The sequence below is a fragment of the Corythoichthys intestinalis genome, chromosome 20 (assembly GCF_030265065.1).
Source record: "Corythoichthys intestinalis isolate RoL2023-P3 chromosome 20, ASM3026506v1, whole genome shotgun sequence".
Taxonomy (NCBI): domain Eukaryota; kingdom Metazoa; phylum Chordata; class Actinopteri; order Syngnathiformes; family Syngnathidae; genus Corythoichthys; species Corythoichthys intestinalis.
The window spans coordinates 34,733,766-34,753,533 of record NC_080414.1 but is presented as its reverse complement, the minus strand read 5'-3'; the positions used below and the strand labels follow the sequence as shown (position 1 = coordinate 34,753,533).

Below are 19,768 nucleotides of genomic sequence, written 5' to 3'. Positions count from 1 at the left end.
ACATAATAAACATAACCCTCTTTTAACTAAAAATGAACTATTTCAGGTTTTCGTGACTATTTCTCTTAAATCTTCAGACATTAGTTTAGGTTTGCTTCATGAGAATCACCCTACTGCACCCACGGCTCTGCCTCTATAAACGTATACTGGGGTGAAAATGCAAGCCTTGACTCAGGATTGCCTGTTCTAAACTGTTGTGCCGTGAAGAGAATAAACTTTACTGCTTGGTAGAATGGGGCTAAGATGATTTAGCATCACTTCCAACCTGGCCCTGAAATCTATGCCTACAATGGGGAGCAGGATAATATTTACCCATGCTTAATGGTTTAGCTGTCACAAAGTAGTAGCTTAAAATAATTTACAAACATACGTAGGCAAAATTTGCCAAGAATAACATCAAGGAAAAAATGCACAGTCGTAGTGGTAAGTGAAGTCTGTAATGTTCATTAAAAGCTTTAAGCCATAAGGCAAGTACAATAAGTTAGGGTTCATCGGCTTCTATGCGGTGCAATGTCATGTTAAATTAGAAGCATGGAACTGTTACTCAGACTGTGAAACCTCACGCTGCAGTCATTTACGCTCACTATCAGCCCTGCCCTGAAGGGTGTAGGACGGGCAGGTTTGGAGCCTCAGTCCTACTCGGCTCATAGGAATAAGACTGACAGGCTGAATGACCACTGACACCATGTGTCACTGTTGAGACAGATGTGAACTGTTAAGCCTCACCATCGTCAGCCGCATGGAAGGAAAGCCCAGAGAGGGAAGGGCAGAGATTGGGCTGTTTGTCCAAGGGATTGGGGTTATTAAGGATGAGTATTGAGGTCAATTCTCCCTGTCCACTTACTAACTACCTGACAGAGCTTGTATACAATGGAGCACCCGAGTAGTCCACTATACACCCATGTAGAACATAACATTTAAAAAGTATACACCATCAATTATCAATATTTACTGTGTTAGTACTTCATGGTAAGACAAACGTATTAGTTCATTAAGTAGGGGTGCTCAAGTCCAGTCCTCGAGAGCCCATATCCAGCTCGTTTTCCATGTCTCCCTCCTTCAACACACTTGAATCAAATAATCAGGATTGTTATCAGGCTCCTGCAGTGTCATTACCCAATCGTGATGGGCTACCGGATCGCGACGGATTGCTACTGCGCATGCGCAAACCGATGCCGTTTTCTCTTCACATCTTGTCTTGCCACAAGGAACACCTGATAATGTGGCGCTGATGTGGCAAAATCCTCAAATCTCGTTGCCCTGACAACAGTAACGCCTGAAACCCTGCTGCCCAATCCACACAGAGAATAATCCTAAACAATGCCCAAACACACCCTTCTTCTGGACCACAGCCCACCTCACCAGAGCCTTTAAAAAACTGAATGTTTAACTAATCGTTTTCATTTCTCTCGGGAATCTTTTGTTGACCTGTGATATTGTGACCCTGGATCCAGTTTGCCTCCTTGCCTGGGACTCTATGTGCTGTATGATTGCTGCTGACTTAGAATAAATTGTCAACTAGTGTTTCGAAGCCTTTTTCCAGCTTTTAAAATGGAGTCAGTACAAGGGGTTAAAACTAAAATGAATACGCAGAGTTTGGGCTTTTGGCCGGGTTGTCGGAATTCCGCCGGCCTGGGTGGTTTGAATTGCGTGAGGGCAGTTTCGGCGGTTTGGCTGGCGTGATTCCGGCAATCTGGCTAAAAGGTCAGAATCTTTCAAAGTGTGTTAAAGAGCATACAACAGGAGAAAAAAAGTCTTAAATAGCATTATTATGTGAGTTAGAATTATATTTTGAGACGATTCGACTATATACAACAATTTAGCAAAGCGCAGATGACGAGAAATTAGTCTTTTAATCTGCCGGTTAGCCACGCCTACCATTATAGGGCTCTAGCATCCCCAACAGGTGGATGACGTCAGCGGGTGACTGGGCTCATCGGTTTTACTATTCAGCCCATTGAGGGGGAATTATTCAGAATGAGAAAAACGTGACAAAGAGACCCGCAAAATGTCATTGTTTCAGTCTCCTACTCCAGTATTTTTACAGGATATTCTTTTTATCCAAGTATTTTTCCCCAATAGCTAGATAAATGGCTTCAGAAGGACCAGTCAGCCCGTCGAGGGGGAACTATTCACAACGAGGAAAACGCGACGAAGAGAGCCTCAAAATGTCATTGTTTCTGTCTCTTTACTTCAATATTTTTACAGGATATTCTTTTTATCCAAGTATTTTCCCCAATTGTTAAATAAATGGCATGGTCATGACAAATAACAGTCTTGTGCTAAATGGAATATGAAATAATAAAAATGCAATTATTCAGGACGACATGGCAAAATTACTCCATAATGGTCAAAACTGTTGACTTCAACTTTACTGTCGCATCTCCCGAACGATATTTTATGACACCTAAATCGGACATATGTCATTTCCCTTCCCCTGGTTCAGAGAATGTAAACAAACCAAGAGGCGTGACAGCTAGCCGACATGCTAACCCGAACCGAGTGATGTTTCAAAGTCTTCGAAGCGGAAAATCACACATAACTAGCCCGGATTATTTGACATGACGACTGGGTTGTCGATTGTCTTTGCGGATCGGCAAACCGCCCGGCGGAGAGCAATTTACAGATCGTTCCCCGGAGGAGGGCGGCTGCAGTTGTTGTGCAGCTAACGTGCTGCTAATGTGCATGAGGAGAGCTTTTTACATGCCTATCAATGATCAACGTAAGTAGTCCTTTATTTAAAGAAAGTTTGTAGTGTTTACTTTGTAGTAGCTGTATTAATATTTGACATAATACAAAACAAGATGTTTACTCACTTCCTCGTAAGTCCAATGGTCCCACAGTAATAGGGCTTGTTTTGGCCAATATCCACGGTGAATAGGAACCTTTTGAAACTCCAAAAAGGCGCACACGCCTCTCCCTCATGAAGCAAGATTTTTCTGCAGCCGTTTGGCTGGCGTGATGCGAAAAATAAACGTATTAATCCGCAAAATCAGCTGAATCCTTAGTCCTCATACACAACAGTACGGCTGTTTAGTGAAGAGGACGCCTTCACCCGTACACGTCACAGCACCCTCCTCCTCAATGCAAGACCGAAGCCGGAAGTCACTCATTTTCATGGCGCGGGATTCAAAAAACTAAATAAATATAGCGATCGCTTCCACACACATCCAAGCGGTCCATATCCTTCAGGAGCATAAAATACCGCGTGTATTATGAAATAAACATGCTTTTTCGTGCCACATGCACTTTAAAGGAGGGAGACATGGAAAACAAGCTGGATAAGGGGCTCTCGAGGATCGGACTTGGGCACCCCTGTTATTAAGTAAGAAGTCTGATTTTCCATCAGGGGCAATTCCTACCTCGCTTGCGGTTTGCAACGTGGACTGAAGGGACAGTGGACAATGCAACTTGTGGAGCTAATAGGAAAAAAACAAAAAAAGAAGCAAATATAAACCAAACTACATGACAATGCAATCAAACATAAACATGTAATGTCAGAGAATTAAGAACATGGATCATCACGCTTGATAATAGAAATAAAAGCAGGCTGTAAAAGATGAATGATGGCACTGGAAAACGAGGAGTGGAGTTGCCAAGTGAAGTTGGCTGCGCGTAGCAGCATCTGTTACAAACGCAGACGGATTCAAGCATTATTATTTTATGCTTCATTTAATAAACAAGTGTTTTGTATGTTTCAAAGGCCTGTGTGTGTGTTTGCAACCCCAGACACAAACTAGCCTCAGACAAAGCGCTCGTCCACCTCACGGGAGGCCAGCCAAGAATGTTCCACTCTAAATGTGTGTGCAGGAGCGTGGCTAAGGAAACACACTCTCGGTGAACACACCAATCTCTCAAATGTACTTTAGTCACAGAACAAACAGTCAGTAAAGAAAATACGCATCTACCATATTACGCTGGACCACATAAGCCCTTGACACATATGCTCGGCTGAAGCCACGGGAAAGAGTGTTGTGCACTAGTTGTTTGCGAGGTGGCTGCACATCACATCTGCATGATGGATTAAAGCCGCTGTGAGCCTAACATCAATATGCACAGAACCACTGAGAAACCGCTTCTGCTTTTCTTCGCGATGTGCTCCAATGGGGCAAAGGATTCAAGGAGGCTCCTTATAAAAGCAGTGAAATGCACACAATGTGTCTCCAAGGGGATAGTGTGCAGCCTCAAATCATAGTACAACATTGAGATTCTCATGAAAACACAAATCTTCAACGAGGAGTCAAATTGTGTTATCATGTGCATCTTTTAAAGGGGTCATCTGCTACATTCAAGTGCATGTAGAAAGGGAAAACTCTTCTACTTCTATACACAGTATACAAATCTGTGGGAAAGCAAAAATATTATTGCATAATCTGAGATGCCTACCTTCTTTTCGGTTAGCGACACCTAGGGACGAGACATTCGGCCGAACTGCGTGCAATTGAGAGAAACCATCAGTTATTCATGTGCATTTGGGTGATGCACTTAACAGATAGTCTACAGGGGGAACTATGTGGTAGTGAACACACACAACTGGAGACACGCACAAGTCCGGCATGAGTCAAACCAGTCAAATCGGGGAAACAGCAGATGTAATGTGGCACAGCTTGACATGGACGAGCAACTCGAAGCATCCCATTAAAGGACACTGGGGAGACATGTAATTAGCGTGACTTGCACGGGGGTTGTGCTGTGTATGTTCATGGTGATGATTGAATAACTGAGAATGAATGATATGAAAAAAAACAAACAAACAAACAAACAAACAAAAAACAAAACATCCACTCTAAGATCTCACATTTGAGTCATGGTTTATGCAAGCGACTTAACTATTAATGGCAACCCAAGACGTTAGGGGGCATTTTGTTTAATTCATCACATTGACTATGTGATCAATATCTAATTACAGTGTATTTCTGGTGGAGGAATAACAATGAATAAATAATGGCAGGTGTTGGGATTTGGAATGACGGACTGCTGTGGGAAGCATAACTTCAGTGTTTCAAATACATCGGTATTTCCGTGTCAGGGAAATACTCTCAGGTGCTTACAATGGCTCAAGCGACACAGATACTGTACATTCCTTCATCATGCCCTTCCATCTTTTTACTACATCTTGGTCCTTTGATTATATAAATCATGCACGTCACTGTAGTTAACACAAAGCTGAAGAATATAAAAAAAAAGTTGTGAACTGAGAGAGTGACCTCACTTCCAAATACAAAACAAGAGAAATAGTTTGAATTTTCTTCAATTTTAGTTCATCATTCAGTGCTTCGTTTGTACTGCGCTAATGAATAAATATGTTTAACAACAAGTTATATTTGTGTTTTTTAAAGTCTTTTGAAAAATAACTATTAATTTGATATTTGTACAAGTTTGTCATGATCAATGTTCCCTCTAATTTTTCATGTGTCTGAGCAGACACACAAGCTCCCTGAGCACACTGAGGACCACTGTGAGCAACATCAGATGTGTACGCTGTGGCTACACACCAGTATTACGCTTGTTCAAAACCTTGAATCATAGAAACTAAGATGGCTTATTAAAATAATTAAATTACAGCAGCAATTTTTCACTAGTTTACTTTTAATATAGTCAGAGGTGGGTAGTAACGTGTTACATGTACTCCGTTACATTTACTTGAGTAACTTTTTGAGAAAAATGTACTTCTAAGAGTAGTTTTACTAAGCCATGCTTTTTACTTTTACTTGAGTAGATTTGTGGAGAAAAAAATGCTACTCTTACTCCGCTATTTTGGGCTACACAATAGTCGTTACATTTTTCCTCTTTATTTTATATATTAGATTTATTATTATTATTTTTTGCTAGCGATGCAATTGCCAAGAGTAGCGCTTGTAATTTCCCCAATAAGACGTCGCAACACAATCACATGACTCCATTACACCAATCAGATGCAATCTTGCTGTTCTATCATCACGCAAGCCTGTTCCCGTAACAAATGAAGTATTTGACATAGAGCGCTGCCCTCAACATGAATCGAAATCACAGATTTAAAACTCTCTCCCAGTTTTTATTTGGCACCGACTGACCACGATAACCGTAGATACTGTATGATCCTTTTAATTTTATTAATAGTAACTATGAAGGAGAATTTACTACTCAAACTAGGTACTATTTTCTCCACTAGAGGGCAGGCCTCTCTTGCTCTTTGGATGACTAATGCTTCATTACTGTTTTTTTTCTCTATTTAATTTAAGGGTTTTTATTTATATGTCTTACTGTGGTTATGTAATGGGTTATTGTATAGTATCATTATAACAACAGTTCATAAAGATAAGTTTGTGCTGAGAGAAAAAAATGCTTTTTTTTAAAACAACGGTAGTTACTCAAAATGTTACTCATTACTTGAGTATTCTTTTCACTGGATACCTTTTTACCTGAACTTGAGTACCTTTTTGGATGACTACTTATTCTCTTACTTGAGTAATATTATTTTGAAGAAACGCTACTCCTACTTGAGTAAAATTTTTGGCTACTCTACCCACCTCTGAATATGGTTGATTTGGCCCACTTAAAGCAAAACTAGGAAACTTTTCAACCTTCGGAAGTCGATGTTTTCGCGCGAAGATCACAGCAGAGCAACAAAAGAGACAATTTTTTCAGAGGAGACAAAGACAAAGGGGGGGGGGGGGTCATGCTATTGTTTAGCCACAACTGGATTCGTTACCGCATTATTATTATTATTATTTTATAAACAGAAATGTCATTTAGTCCATCTGCAGGCGACCGAAAGATCAGGATTTTACGACACTGTGCGCTTTTCGTCATGGGAAACGCAGTCTTCCTTAAGGCAAAACAGTATCGCTTTTGTCCACCTGTGTTGCTAAAATTGACCAAAACTGAAAAGTTACCTAGTGTTGCTTTAAAATGAAAAAGACAAATATCTCGTTGTTCATGAAATGTGTACTACAGTATGTTACATGTGAGAGTCCTGCTTTAACCATAGGAAAGTTCCTGCTTTAGCCTGGGTAAGGTCCAGTTGTGCTATGGGTGAGTTAATAAATAAAACATAATGAACAACCACAATGGGAGTTTGTCAAACTCCCACATTTAACCTGCTCAAACAATAAGGACACTCAAGATTCCTATTCTCTGTGTTCAAGCAGCTATACAGCACTTGTTTAAAAAAAAAAAAAAAAAAAATACAAAGAAAAAACCTCACTCAGTTTCACTACTTAGTCTTCTATTTGCACATACTCTGACAGCCATTCCAACTTAAAAGAACCACATTTCTTTTTTACTTTGGATTTATTAGTGTACTATGGCTGCCTGTTCCTTTTGCCATGGTAAGGCATTTGCATCTCTTAACTCTGCTGCATGGTTGTTAGCTAGCTAACCCGCATGGTGCGTTTGGGCAGGGCACATTTGCGCAACTCTCTCACTACTATGACAAGTGAAGTGAACTGTATCGTATCATTGGCTAGACACCTGTTGCTCATTGAGTTACGTTGCGAAATGGTACAGAAAACAAATTTAAGAGTCTAATTAACTATATTATATCAGTTCTAATGTTAGACATTAATTAATATTGTAAGGCTTGCAAAAATTGGCAGCGGAATATTGCTTTAGTAAATCACACAGGAGGGTAGCTGACTTATCTCTTTATTTTCCTTGCACCCAACCAGGTCATTCACCTCACAACTACAGTGGTACCACTACTTACGAACGTCTCTACATACAGAATTTTCAGGTTAAGACATGCCTCAACGGGAAAAATGTTGCCTCTTGTTACGAAATACATTTCAGGATATGAAAGGCAAAAATATAATATGGCTAGTACTCACAGCTCCCAGAGTTTAATGAACGCAACAAACTTATAGCTGCTCTGCCATTGGCTACTGCCTAACATTCTTGGCATCAAATTGGGTAAGGGGGACCTCTGCTGTATGTGTGCGTGTATCCCAGCGTCCTGTTCATTCGTCCCTCGTGTTCCGACAGCTTTACATGAGTGTATTAACTTTTATTAACTTATTTTTAGGGCTGTCAAATGATTAAAATTTTTAATCGGGTTAATCACAGCTTAAAAATTATTTAATCGTAATTAATCGCAATTCAAACCATCTATAAAATATGCCATATTTTTCTGTAAATTATTGTTAGAATGGAAAGATAAGACACAAGACGGGTATGTACATTCAACATACAGTACATAAGTACTGTATTTGTTTATTATAACAATGAATCAACAAGATGGCATTAACATTATTAACATTCTGTTAAAGCGATCCATGGATAGAAAGACTTGTAGTTCTTAAAAGATAAATGTTAGTACAAGTTATGGAAATTTTATATTAAAACCCCTCTTAATGTTTTCGTTTTAATAAATTTGTAAAAATTTCAAACAAAAAATAAACTAGTAGCTCGCCATTGTTGACGTCAATAATTATTGGCTCATGGATGGTGCCATAAACTCAGTCGCACCCAAGCGCCAGCAGAGGGCGAGAAAACACAAAAAAAACAAGCAACAAATTGACATGACACTGTCATTTTAATCTGTTTGAGCGGGGCATGTGCATTAATTGCGTCAAATATTTTAACGTGATTAATTTTAAAAAATAATTACCGCCCGTTAATGCGATAATTTTGACAGCCCTACTTATTTTATTAACTTTTCACTCTATTCTTGGGTTTTTACATTATGCACAATTTTATTTTATGTTTATTGTGCAATAATTTAATTGTAACATGGTTTTGTTCCATGTTTTGATGCATTTTTGTACATTTTAAAAGATTCATGTCTGAATTTTGGTGGGCCTCGGAACGGATTAGGGCATTTACATGGAAAGCACGTCTCTACTTACAAAGTTTCAAGTAACAAAACTACTTTGATTTCGTGAATCGAGGTACCACTTTACCTACAGGGGTTGGACAAAACAATGGAAACACCTTACATTTTGGCATCATAATCATTGAACATAATTGTTAAAAAATGGCATGAGGAATATTCTAATGAAGTTGAGCATCTTGTAGGGCCGGCACAATCCCCAGACCTCAACATTATTTAGCATTTATGGTCAGTTTTAGAGATTCAATTAAGACGGGATTTCCACCGCCATCATCTCTAAAAGACTTAGAGGGTATTCTGACTTAACAATGGCTTAAAACTCCTTTGGAAACAACTCCCAAGTTGTATGAATCAATAACTCAGATAATTGAGGCTGTAATTGCTGCGAAAGGGGACCTACACCATATTAAACTAGTTTTTGTAGATTTTTTTAAAGTGTTTCCATTATTTTGTCCAACCCCTGTACATTCGTGGTGTAGTAACTCACAAATGGGTGCATCGTGTTGTCGTATCAAACGCACCAAGAGGAGTGACGCGCTGACACACGACTGCAACTGCTGCGCCGACAGTAATCCTAGTGAGGCTACAAAATGCTTCTGTCTAATTTTCTTTTGGGCACTGCATACATTTTCTTATGCGGTACGTGCAAGCAGTGCGTGATTGCGCACGCGCGCAGTTTAGAGGGAACATTGGTCGTGAACATCCCACTTGTATCGTATTACTAGAACAAAACCAAACCGAACACAAACAAATATAACAAACAACAAAACAAATAGCTAGAATCTTATTCAATTCTAGTTAGTAATTAAATCCTTAATTTTGTACTGCACTAATGAACAAATATGTTTAACAAGAAGTTACATGTGTGTTTTTCAAAGTCTATCTTTTAAAAAATAACTTATAACCACAACACACAAAACAAGACAAAAAAAACCACTTTTCTAGCTGTCATATGGGCATCAGTGCATTTAAACGTTTTCCCCGGTTGAATGATGAATCAGCTCGGAACCCTAGAACACTCAAAAAATCACTTTTAATCCCCCATCGTTTGCATTTATTGATTTAAGAGAGACAAAAGGCTCTGGTCCCATGTCCCTCCCCAAAAAACGATTTACACGACTTTTTCAATTTTAAATTCACCTCTAGTGGCTTCAACAACAAAAAAATGTATTATTTTGATGATGGATTATGAAAGAAAATAGCCCACTTTATGATCAAAGTCATGTTTCAAGGTCTTGCATCTATTTATCTCATTTTAAAGGTTTTGCAAGCAAAATCTATTGCTGAGTTTATTTATATTCGGAGATGATTGGATGTGCTCAGGAGGGCGGTGAGAGGGGTTTCAATCAATGCCATACCAATAATAATAAAACGCTATTAGTATGCCTAGGGTTGTTGTTTTTCAACTATTAATTTTGCTTGAGTATAATGTAATTTAGTCAGTTTTGATCACCCTAAAATATATGATGAAAGTAAAAAAACAAAAAAAAACAAAGAAATATAGTGAGACCCCTTTTCTTTCTCTGCATTATTGTTTATGTATTTAACATCCTCAAGGTCAGCTGAACATTTCTCATCCTCTTTAGTCATTTAGTACACAAACGTGTGGTGTTCACGCAGTTTCCACACATATACTAGTGTGAAAGTTCGCCACCATGAACTGTGCAAGTGTCCGGCATGCACACTCCAAGTTAAGCTTTAGAGGACAGGCTTCATGCATGCTGCGGTCGCAATTAGATGCATAAAAGCCACAACGTGTGCGTTTAGTTTGTGACACATGCATATGCTAACAACCACACACATGTATACATACAGTCTATTAAGCTTGAATCAGGGCATGCAAAGCACAGAGGGGGATTAAAATGAGGTGTGACGGTGATAAAGAAGGCACACAGTGGAAAATTGGTTCGTCTCATTTGCCACGTGTCCATTTCTAACCACTTTCTCTTAAGCCTGATTAAAAACCACCTGAGGACAATCTGTTTACACACTAGGGCTCACACGTCACGTCGTAGGAAGCTTGCCCAACGCTGGTAAATGCAGAGACACACGAGAGTCGATGAATAAAACATGGCACAGATATGTTTACTATTAATAATAATGCTTTCAATTGTCATTTTTTTTTACGTGTATTTGTATTTATTTGAACATTATTATTATTTGGAATTTTATTGCTTTTACGGATACTCTCTCTATACAAAAATATACACCGTAATTTCCGCTCTATAGGGCGCACCGGATTATAAGGTGCACCTTCAATGAATGACATATTTTAAAACTTTTTCCATATACAGTGGGGCAAATATGTGTTTAGTCAACCACCAATTGTGCAAGTTCTCCTACTTGAAAAGATTAGAGGCCTGTAATTGTCAACATGGGTAAACCTCAACCATGAGAGACAGAATGTGGAAAAACAAAAACCGAAAATCACATTGTTGGATTTTTACAGAATTTATTTCCACAGTAGAGTGGAAAATAAGTATTTGGTCACCTACAAACAAGCAAGATTTCTGGCTGTCAAAGAGGTCTAACTTCTTCTAACGAGGTCTAACGAGGCTGCACTCGTTACCTGTATTAATGGCACCTGTTTTAACTCATTATCGGTATAGTAGACACCTGTCCACAACCTCAGTCAGTCACACTCCAAACTCCACTATGGCCAAGACCAAAGAGCTGTCGAAGGACACCAGAGACAAAATTGTAGACCTGCACCAGGCTGGGAAGACAATAGGTAAAACACTTATTGTAACGAAATCCACTGTGGGAGCAATTATTAGAAAATGGAAGACATACAAGACAACTGATAATCTCCCTCGATCTTGGGCTCCATGCAAGATCTCACCCCGTGGCGTCAAAATAATAACAAGAACGGTGAGCAAAAATCCCAGAACCACACGGGGGGACCGAGTGAATGACCTACAGAGAGCTTGGACCACAGTAACAAAGGCTACTATCAGTAACACAATGCGCCGCCAGGGACTCAAATCCTGCACTGCCAGACGTGTCCCCCTGCTGAAGCCAGTACACGTCCAGGCCCGTCTGCGGTTCGCTAGAGAGCATTTGGATGATCCAGAAGAGGACTGGGAGAATGTGTTATGCTCAGATGAAAACAAAATAGAACTTTTTGGTAGAAACACAGGTTCTCGTGTTTGGAGGAGAAAGAATACTGAATTGCATCCGAAGAACACCATACCCACTGTGAAGCATGGGGGTGGAAACATGCTTTGGGGCTGTTTTTCTGCAAAGGGACCAGGACGACTGATCTGTGTAAAGGAAAGAATGAATGGGGCCATGTATCGAGAGATTTTGAGTGAAAATCTCCTTCCATCAGCAAGGGCATTGAAGATGAGACGTGGCTGGGTCTTTCAGCATGACAATGATCCCAAACACACAGCCAGGGCAACAACGGATTGGCTTCGTAAGAAGCATTTCAAGGTCCTGGAGTGGCCTAGCCAGTCTCCAGATCTCAAACCCATAGAAAATCTGTGGAGGGAGTTGAAAGTCTCACCGTGTTGCCCAACAACAGCCCCAAAACATCACTGCTCTAGAGGAGATCTGCATAGAGGAATGGGCCAAAATACCAACAACAGTGTGTGAAAAGTTTGTGAAGAGTTAGAGAAAACGTTTGGCCTCCGTTATTGCCAACAAAGGGTACATAACAAAGTATTGAGATGAACTTTTGGTATTGAACAGATACTTATTTTCCACCATGATTTGCAAATAAATTCTCTAAAAATCAAACAATGTGATTTTCGGTTTTTTTCCCCCACATTCTGTCGCTCATGGTTGAAGTTTACCCATGTTGACAATTACAGGCCTTTCTAGTCTTTTCAAGTGGGAGAACTTGCACAATTAGTGGTTGACTAAATACTTATTTGCCCCACTGTATAAGGCGCACCGCATTGTGAAGCGCATAGAATAAACGCTACAGTACTCATTTTATGCACAGTATTTGACCAGAGCATGTATAAAGGCCCAAAACGCCTATGACTATACCTGCTGCTAATGTTGAATTATCAAATATCAAACTATTTATTCAAATTTTGGGGGGAAGTTTTTTTTCTTTTTGGTCCCAAAGTGTTGATTAATAATTGATCAGTAAAGAAAACAACAGTTTAGATATGAAGTTCAAGGTGTCCTGAAAAAAGGAACTAAACCAGGCCATTGTGAACAATTCTTTCTTTGAATTATGAATGCAATATCAAAGGCATGCAAAATCAGACGAAAAAGGTCTGGACCTTAAAGGGTTGAACATTAATGCAATCACAATATAGTAACACTCGAAATAGTGCAAAGCAATAACATAACAATAATCACTCGAATAATATATCATGATGGAGAGTGTTATTTGTGGTTTTCTTATTATAATGGTGCAATTTTGTAAGCCCGTTTTTGTTTGCAAATTTGTACAAATCTGTCCAAAAAATAAAAACTGTTGGGGCTCAATATTGATTCAAATATAAGGCACACTGTCGGCTTTTGAGAAAATTTAAGGCTTTTAGGTGCGCCGTATAACACAGTGGAAAACACAGACAAGGCTGAAAAAGCTGCTCTGCTCTTGCACCCCCTTTAAAATAAACTGCTGTATTTTAAGTGAAAATAACTGTTATGTTTGATAAAACAATATGTTTATATGCTGCAATAGCAGATTCATGGCGCATTACAGTATGCCCCTGAACTATTTTTAAGTTTCCCGTTTTACCCTAGAAACCCCCGTTTACAGACAACGCGCAACCACTATTATTTCAACCCAGCCATAAAAAGAAGGTAAGTAATCGTATTTATTATTCGAAATGAATGTATATTTTAGCTTAGAATCATTAATTGATGTGTCATATTTCATTTAAATTAAAGAAAAGAAAAAAAGACTTTAAAAAAATTATTCACTCGCATATTTTAAACTTTTAAACAAGTTACGTCACAATGAAAGAAATAGTGTCTATAAATAAGTCACGGATATCTACTTCATAACTTTTGCTTGATTATATTTTTTTTGTTACTGTCGCATTTCCCCTGATATTTTGGTCGATAAATACTCGTTCAAAACAAAGAAAAAAAGAAAAAAAAAGTTTAAAAGGGTAAACATATGAAAACGATAATCTTGACCACTCCTTGATGTCTGGGATTTCTGCATCGCGACCCTTGTTATATTATTGTTTCACCCATAAAATCCCTCCAAAAGCCGGCTGTGGTCATTCACAGCTGTGTTTTGACACTCGGTGATACATGCTATATGGAGTTTTTGGATCAAAACAAGGTAACTACGCGATAATATCTCGTTAAAGTCATGGCGTCTTTAATTGTGCTCTTTCATGCTCTCACCTCCAGATAGGGTTTCGCTGTTTAAAAATGTATTTTTTTCAAAAAAATGCCCTCCTGTTCAAAACTTTTCCTCCCCCAGAAAATTGAGATTTTAAGCTTTCCAATAAGGTATCACACATGCATATATGACAAATATTTTGAAATTTGGCTAAATTGGGGGTCTCAGAGCAGAACTAATAGTCACCTGAGTGTTTTCCGCCATATATATTAATTTACTTCAGCATTATTTAACCATAAAGTATTTACAGGTAGTCCCCAGGTTACGAACGAGTTCCGTTCCAACGCTGGCGATGTAACCTTTATTTCCGCGTAACCAGAATTAACCCTTTATGAACCCCTACAAAATAACCATTCAAAAATGATGTAAAACACACTACCCTCTGGTGGCAGGATTTGGGTCTGGCTGGGTCTGGCTCCTTGTATGACTGAGGAGCAGACCAAGACATCTATGGATAAAGGATAGCTGCACTCTGGTTTGGCCTACATAAGGCTGTAAGTTGTTTCAACTAATATACTGTATGTATGCATTTAAAATTAAGTTTACAGCTTATTGTTGACGTGTGAGTGATTTGCTATGAGAATTGTAAATATGCTGGCATTCGTAGCATTTAAGATAGTGAATTTTTGTTAGGCAAATTAGACTAATTTAATCTACTAAATGTACATATTGATCAGACTAGATGGGCGTTTGAATACCAATTGTTTTGTGTCAGGTGTTTTATTGTTAAAATGCATGTCGTTTTAAATATACTGTATGTGTACATATGTGTGTTACAGCCAGTGTTGTTAATCTTCCTTTAAAAATGAAAGTAATTACAGTTACAAATTACTTTTTCCAAAAAGTAATTGCGTTAGTAACTCAGTTACCTGAATGTAAGAGCAATAAGTTACTTGGCAAAGTAAATGGTGGTGATAATTTTCATGTTTTTTTTTTTCCCTCAAAAAAAAAAAAAAAAAGGTCACACAATGTGAAGTTTAAAGGGTTTTTTGGGACAATTGGCCCTAGCCCAATTCTTTACCCTAAACTTAAGTAGACACAGGGGTATTTTGGATATTGCGATAACTAGATAGTAACCTTTGCTATATGTGGAAGTCATTTAATATTGTGAATCAACCGTTAAAGTTGTTAAAATTCCTCCCTTTATTGAATTCGTTCCCTTCTGTCTACTTTTGACATGTGTAAGTTTGAAAACTATTTAATCATTTAAAGATAGATTTTAGTCAAGATTTTGCTGATTTAGGAGCATTTTAGATAAAAAGTTACTCAGGTTCGCTACGAAGGTTCTCTACAACAGAGCCTTCCTAAGAAGACTCCTGCTTTAAGATGGCGGCTGTTTACGAACGCATCTAGTTCTTTATTATACATGTTGCTGATGCAGTCGTGTCTGTCATTTGCATCTAGTTCTGTATATATGTGATCTCTACCGAAGCATCATGTGGGCGTAGTTTATAGGCTATCGGCTACAGTCAGGTATTATTGGAGCGACCTAGCATAGTAGCATCGCGTTTGCAACGGCGTCACACTCCCTTGCCTCCTCCCCACTCCTGCTCTGCTCTGTCGTCTCCGTGAGTCCGTCTTTTTCAGACTTTTACCGCATCAGTCAACCAACATCGCAACGCATAGTGACGCACGCCTTTCCCGCCTCATTAACGGTAATGGCGTTGCCAAGATTAGAGAAGTAATTATTTAGATCACTCACTACTGAAGAAAATAACGCTGTTAGTAATGCCATTATATTCTAACGCCGTTATTAACAACACGGGTTACAGCTTTACAAAATGTCATTAATGAAGGAAGTAAAAAGCTTTAAAAAATTGTCGTGTTTGCTGTCTGTAAAACTGAACAACTTCACATTTACTGAGGACAGAACACGTCATATTAATAAAGTAAAGCAAAAAATAAGATACTGTGAGGTGCAATAAGGTACTGTTTATGGGACTAAAACAAACAAACAAACAAACAAACAAACAAAAAAAACGTTTTAACCCGGGAACTATCTGTATATTGCTACAATGTGCACAGTGACCGTTACGTTCATTTAAAAAGTGTATTGGCCAGTTTTACTGCAGTCCGAAGGTACCCAGATAAATAACTTTAATCAGTGTGAATGCACTGTAATCTGTTTATTTCACACGACATGTAGTAGCTGTGTTGACTTCATTTTTCCTTTTCTTTTGGTGCCATAAATTTTTTTTTGCCTGTTGAAATGCTGCCAAGTATTTAATTAAATATCAATGGCCCAAAAGATGTTTGCTGATCACATCACTGAACAGATAATTGGGGTCAGTTTATCATTTCTCCTGTCTGTGGATTCAAAATCTGAATCAGACATATCGTAATAAACAGTCTGCCAATACAGGTACTGGTAATATTCTCAAAGAATTGCAATAAAAGGCTGGGCCAGGCTGTGAATGCACTTTGACTGTGTGTTCAGTGCAGTTTAACTGTTGCTACATCACACAGCCTTCCTGACAGCAGCAACATGAGACCACACACACCTCATTTCTCTCTCTTCTTCTGAGGGCACAGCTCGATGGTGATAATACTCTTGCTTGGTGCCTTATAGCTTATATTAAAACAACCTTAAGCGACCTTAAACTTTCAGAAAGGTTTCGGGAATCAAATAAAGTTGAGATGCTATTCATACATAATTTCTGGCAAGGGAAAATGTGTTGGCTGAGCCTTTTCTCAAAAGGTAAAGTACATACATTTAGAGCAACGCGCTGTAATTAGTAGAAAATGCAAAAACTGACTGGAAGAGTCCTTTGTGTATTCAGTCTTAAATAAATATAACATTTTTACAAATCAAACTGCAACGGTCACTTTTGCTGAGAATACCATTTATGAGTCTTTAATAAACCATCTCTAAGCTTGACTATAACAAGCCTGCATTTAGAGCCTTATTTGACAATGAAACTGTAACTGACATTGTATCAGACATTGATTATTGCGTAGTACAGGTAGTCCCTGGGTTACGAACAAGTTCCGTTCCTACAAAACATTTATAGGTTTTCATATTTTAATGAGAATAGCATGCAAACAATAACAGAAGGGGAAAAATAAGTAAGTGAACCCTCTGCCTAAGGATACTTAAAGAGCAATTGAAACCAATTTTTTACCAAACAATTTAAGTCAGGTATGTGCCCAAACACTGATGAGTGGTTTAAAGCTGTCTTGCTCACTATAAAGCCCACACCTGGTAAGAATTGTCTTGATGAGAGCCATTGTCTGATGTGCATCATGGCTCGGTCAAAAGAGCTGCCTGCAGACCTGCAATCAAGGATTGTTGATTTGTATAAAGCTAGGAAAGGATACAAAACCATCTCTAAAATTCTGGATGTTCATCAATCGACAGTCAGAGAAGTTGTCTACAAATGGAGAGAGTTTGATACTGTTGCTTCTCTCCCAGGGAGTGGCCGTCCACCAAAGATGTCTGCCAAGAGTTCAGCGCAGAATACTCAGAGTGTTAAAAAAGAACCCTAGACTGTCTACTAAAGACTTAAAGAAATCACTGGCACGATCCAATATCTCACTGCACACATCAACTATTTGTAAAACTATGGCTAAGAATGGTGTTCATGGCAGGATTCCACGAAGGTAGCCACTGCTGTCCAAAATAAAACAAAACAAAACAAAAAAACATTGTTGGTCATTTAATGATCGCAAAAAGGCACTTGGACACTCCACAGAAGTTTTGGGAAAATATTTTGTGGACTGATGAAACCAAAGTTGAATTGTTTGGGAGTAACACACAATGTCATGTGTAGAAGATAAATGGAACAGCTCACCAACATCAACACCTAATCCCCACTGTGAAGCATGGTGGAGGGAACAACATGATTTGGGGCTGTTTTGGTGCCTCAGGGCCTGGACAACTTGAAATCATTAATGGAAGAATGAATTCAAAAGTCTATCAGGGTGTTTTGCAGGAAAACTTGAGGCCGTGTGTCAGACAGTCGAAGCTAAAAAGAGGATGGATGCTGCAACAAGACAATGATCCAAAACACAGAAGTAAATCAACTTCAGAATGGTTTCAGAAGAACAAAATGCATGTTCTGGAGTGGCCTAGTCAAAGTCCAGACTTGAACCCCACTGAGATACTATGGCATGACCTAAACACAGCGATTCATGCCAGACATCCCAGGAATCTGACTGAACTACATCAGTTTTTTACAGAAGAGTGGGCCAAAATTATTCCTGATCGATGTACCAGACTGATCTGCAGCTACAAGAAGCCTCTGGTTGAAGTTATTGCTGGGGGGGCACAAAATATTAAATGTAATAGTTCACTTACTTATTTTCCCCCCTTCTGTTGTTGTTTGCATTCTATCCTCATTAAAATAGGAAAACCTAAACATGTTTAGGTGGTTTTTAGTAAGCATAGTTTTTTCATCTGTGTGATTTTGACAAAGATCAGCTCACATTTGTTTGTGATTTTATGCAGAAATGTGACAATTTTTAAAAGGTTCAGATACTTTTTCATACCACTGTAAGTGTGAGTGGAAGTGTAATAATTCAGAATGAATGCAAATCTTAGACTTAATTTTGGAAATTTTACTGTGTTAGTTACAAGTTAGGGATATATTTTCATGGCTGCAAATGTACAACAGCCATATTTTCAGGCGTCATTATTGTTTTCATATCTGGAGTTAAACAAATTGTTTATGTACATGATTTAACCTGTCAAATCCACTTAGAATTTTAAAATAATATACTAGTTACATGTTATTAATATACTGCATTTACACATTTTAACCCCAAAACTAGAGATAATCAGAAATGAACACTTGGCAGCAATTTAGAGACGAGTGGTGAAGCAGAGTAAAATAGGCAGAGCAAAGCACAAGCACTGTGATAGTTTCTTTGTGACAGATTACTTACTAACTGGACCAATGTTATTAGGGATACCTGCAAGAAAAGAAGAGAAAAGAACAGCATAAATTAAAGCACATACAGAATCCCTCATTGAATTTCCAATCCACTCTTACTGTTGGAATTCAATTATCATGAATCCCCTTGATCGGATGTTCCCTCCACTATCTTCATGCAACACCCCAACTGTATGAGCGGCATTGAAAAACTAATTCCAGTGGACACAATAGGGTCAGAAACAATACAAGCCTTTATCTTTTAAAGTTAAAAAGACGTTTGAAGATGCTTCTGAGCTAGCCTGCTTTGTTAAAAATACTCTTTGTCAAAGGAACGTCAGACAATCCTCATGCACACCATCACCAACACAACATATCAAATGTCACCACAGATAGAAAAGTCAGCCTGTGAAACCAATGAGGACACGTCTCATCCTGTAGCCTGTGTGTCCTTCCCTCCTCGCGTCAGACAGCAACGGAGCATATATTGTAGAGTGTCTCATTCCCATGGTGACAAGAACCCTCTCACCCCAGGGTGTCGATTGGTTATGATGATGTTTTATTCTTAAAGTTTAAATCACGTTCTATTAGAAGTGATTCATGCAACACAACAATATTTTGTTTGGGCATGACAATCATAGAGTTAGTTAATTGCTGAACACATCTTGGATTATATAAGAAACACTACTTTATACAGTATAACAACCAGTAGTTCTGTCTTTTGTGTCCCTAATGAGTTTATAGTTCAATAAGGATGTAACAACTAAT

General features: G+C 38.6%; 1 protein-coding gene across 6 annotated transcripts in view; it reads right to left on the bottom strand.

The window, feature by feature from the left end:
- ntng1a (netrin g1a) overlaps positions 1-19,768 on the bottom strand; it is a 343,888-nt gene that overhangs the window by 46,084 nt on the left and 278,036 nt on the right. For 4 of the 6 annotated variants that reach the window (XM_057823739.1, XM_057823738.1, XM_057823740.1 and 1 more), the window contains 3 exons: positions 19,014-19,040; positions 4,387-4,431; positions 3,363-3,419 (listed from right to left, as the gene is read on the bottom strand). In XM_057823739.1, coding sequence (XP_057679722.1) covers positions 3,363-3,419; positions 4,387-4,431; positions 19,014-19,040 — 129 coding nt within the window. The remainder of the gene's footprint in view (positions 1-3,362; positions 3,420-4,386; positions 4,432-19,013; positions 19,041-19,768) is intronic. The other 2 variants (XM_057823742.1, XM_057823743.1) reach the window with 2 other exon arrangements.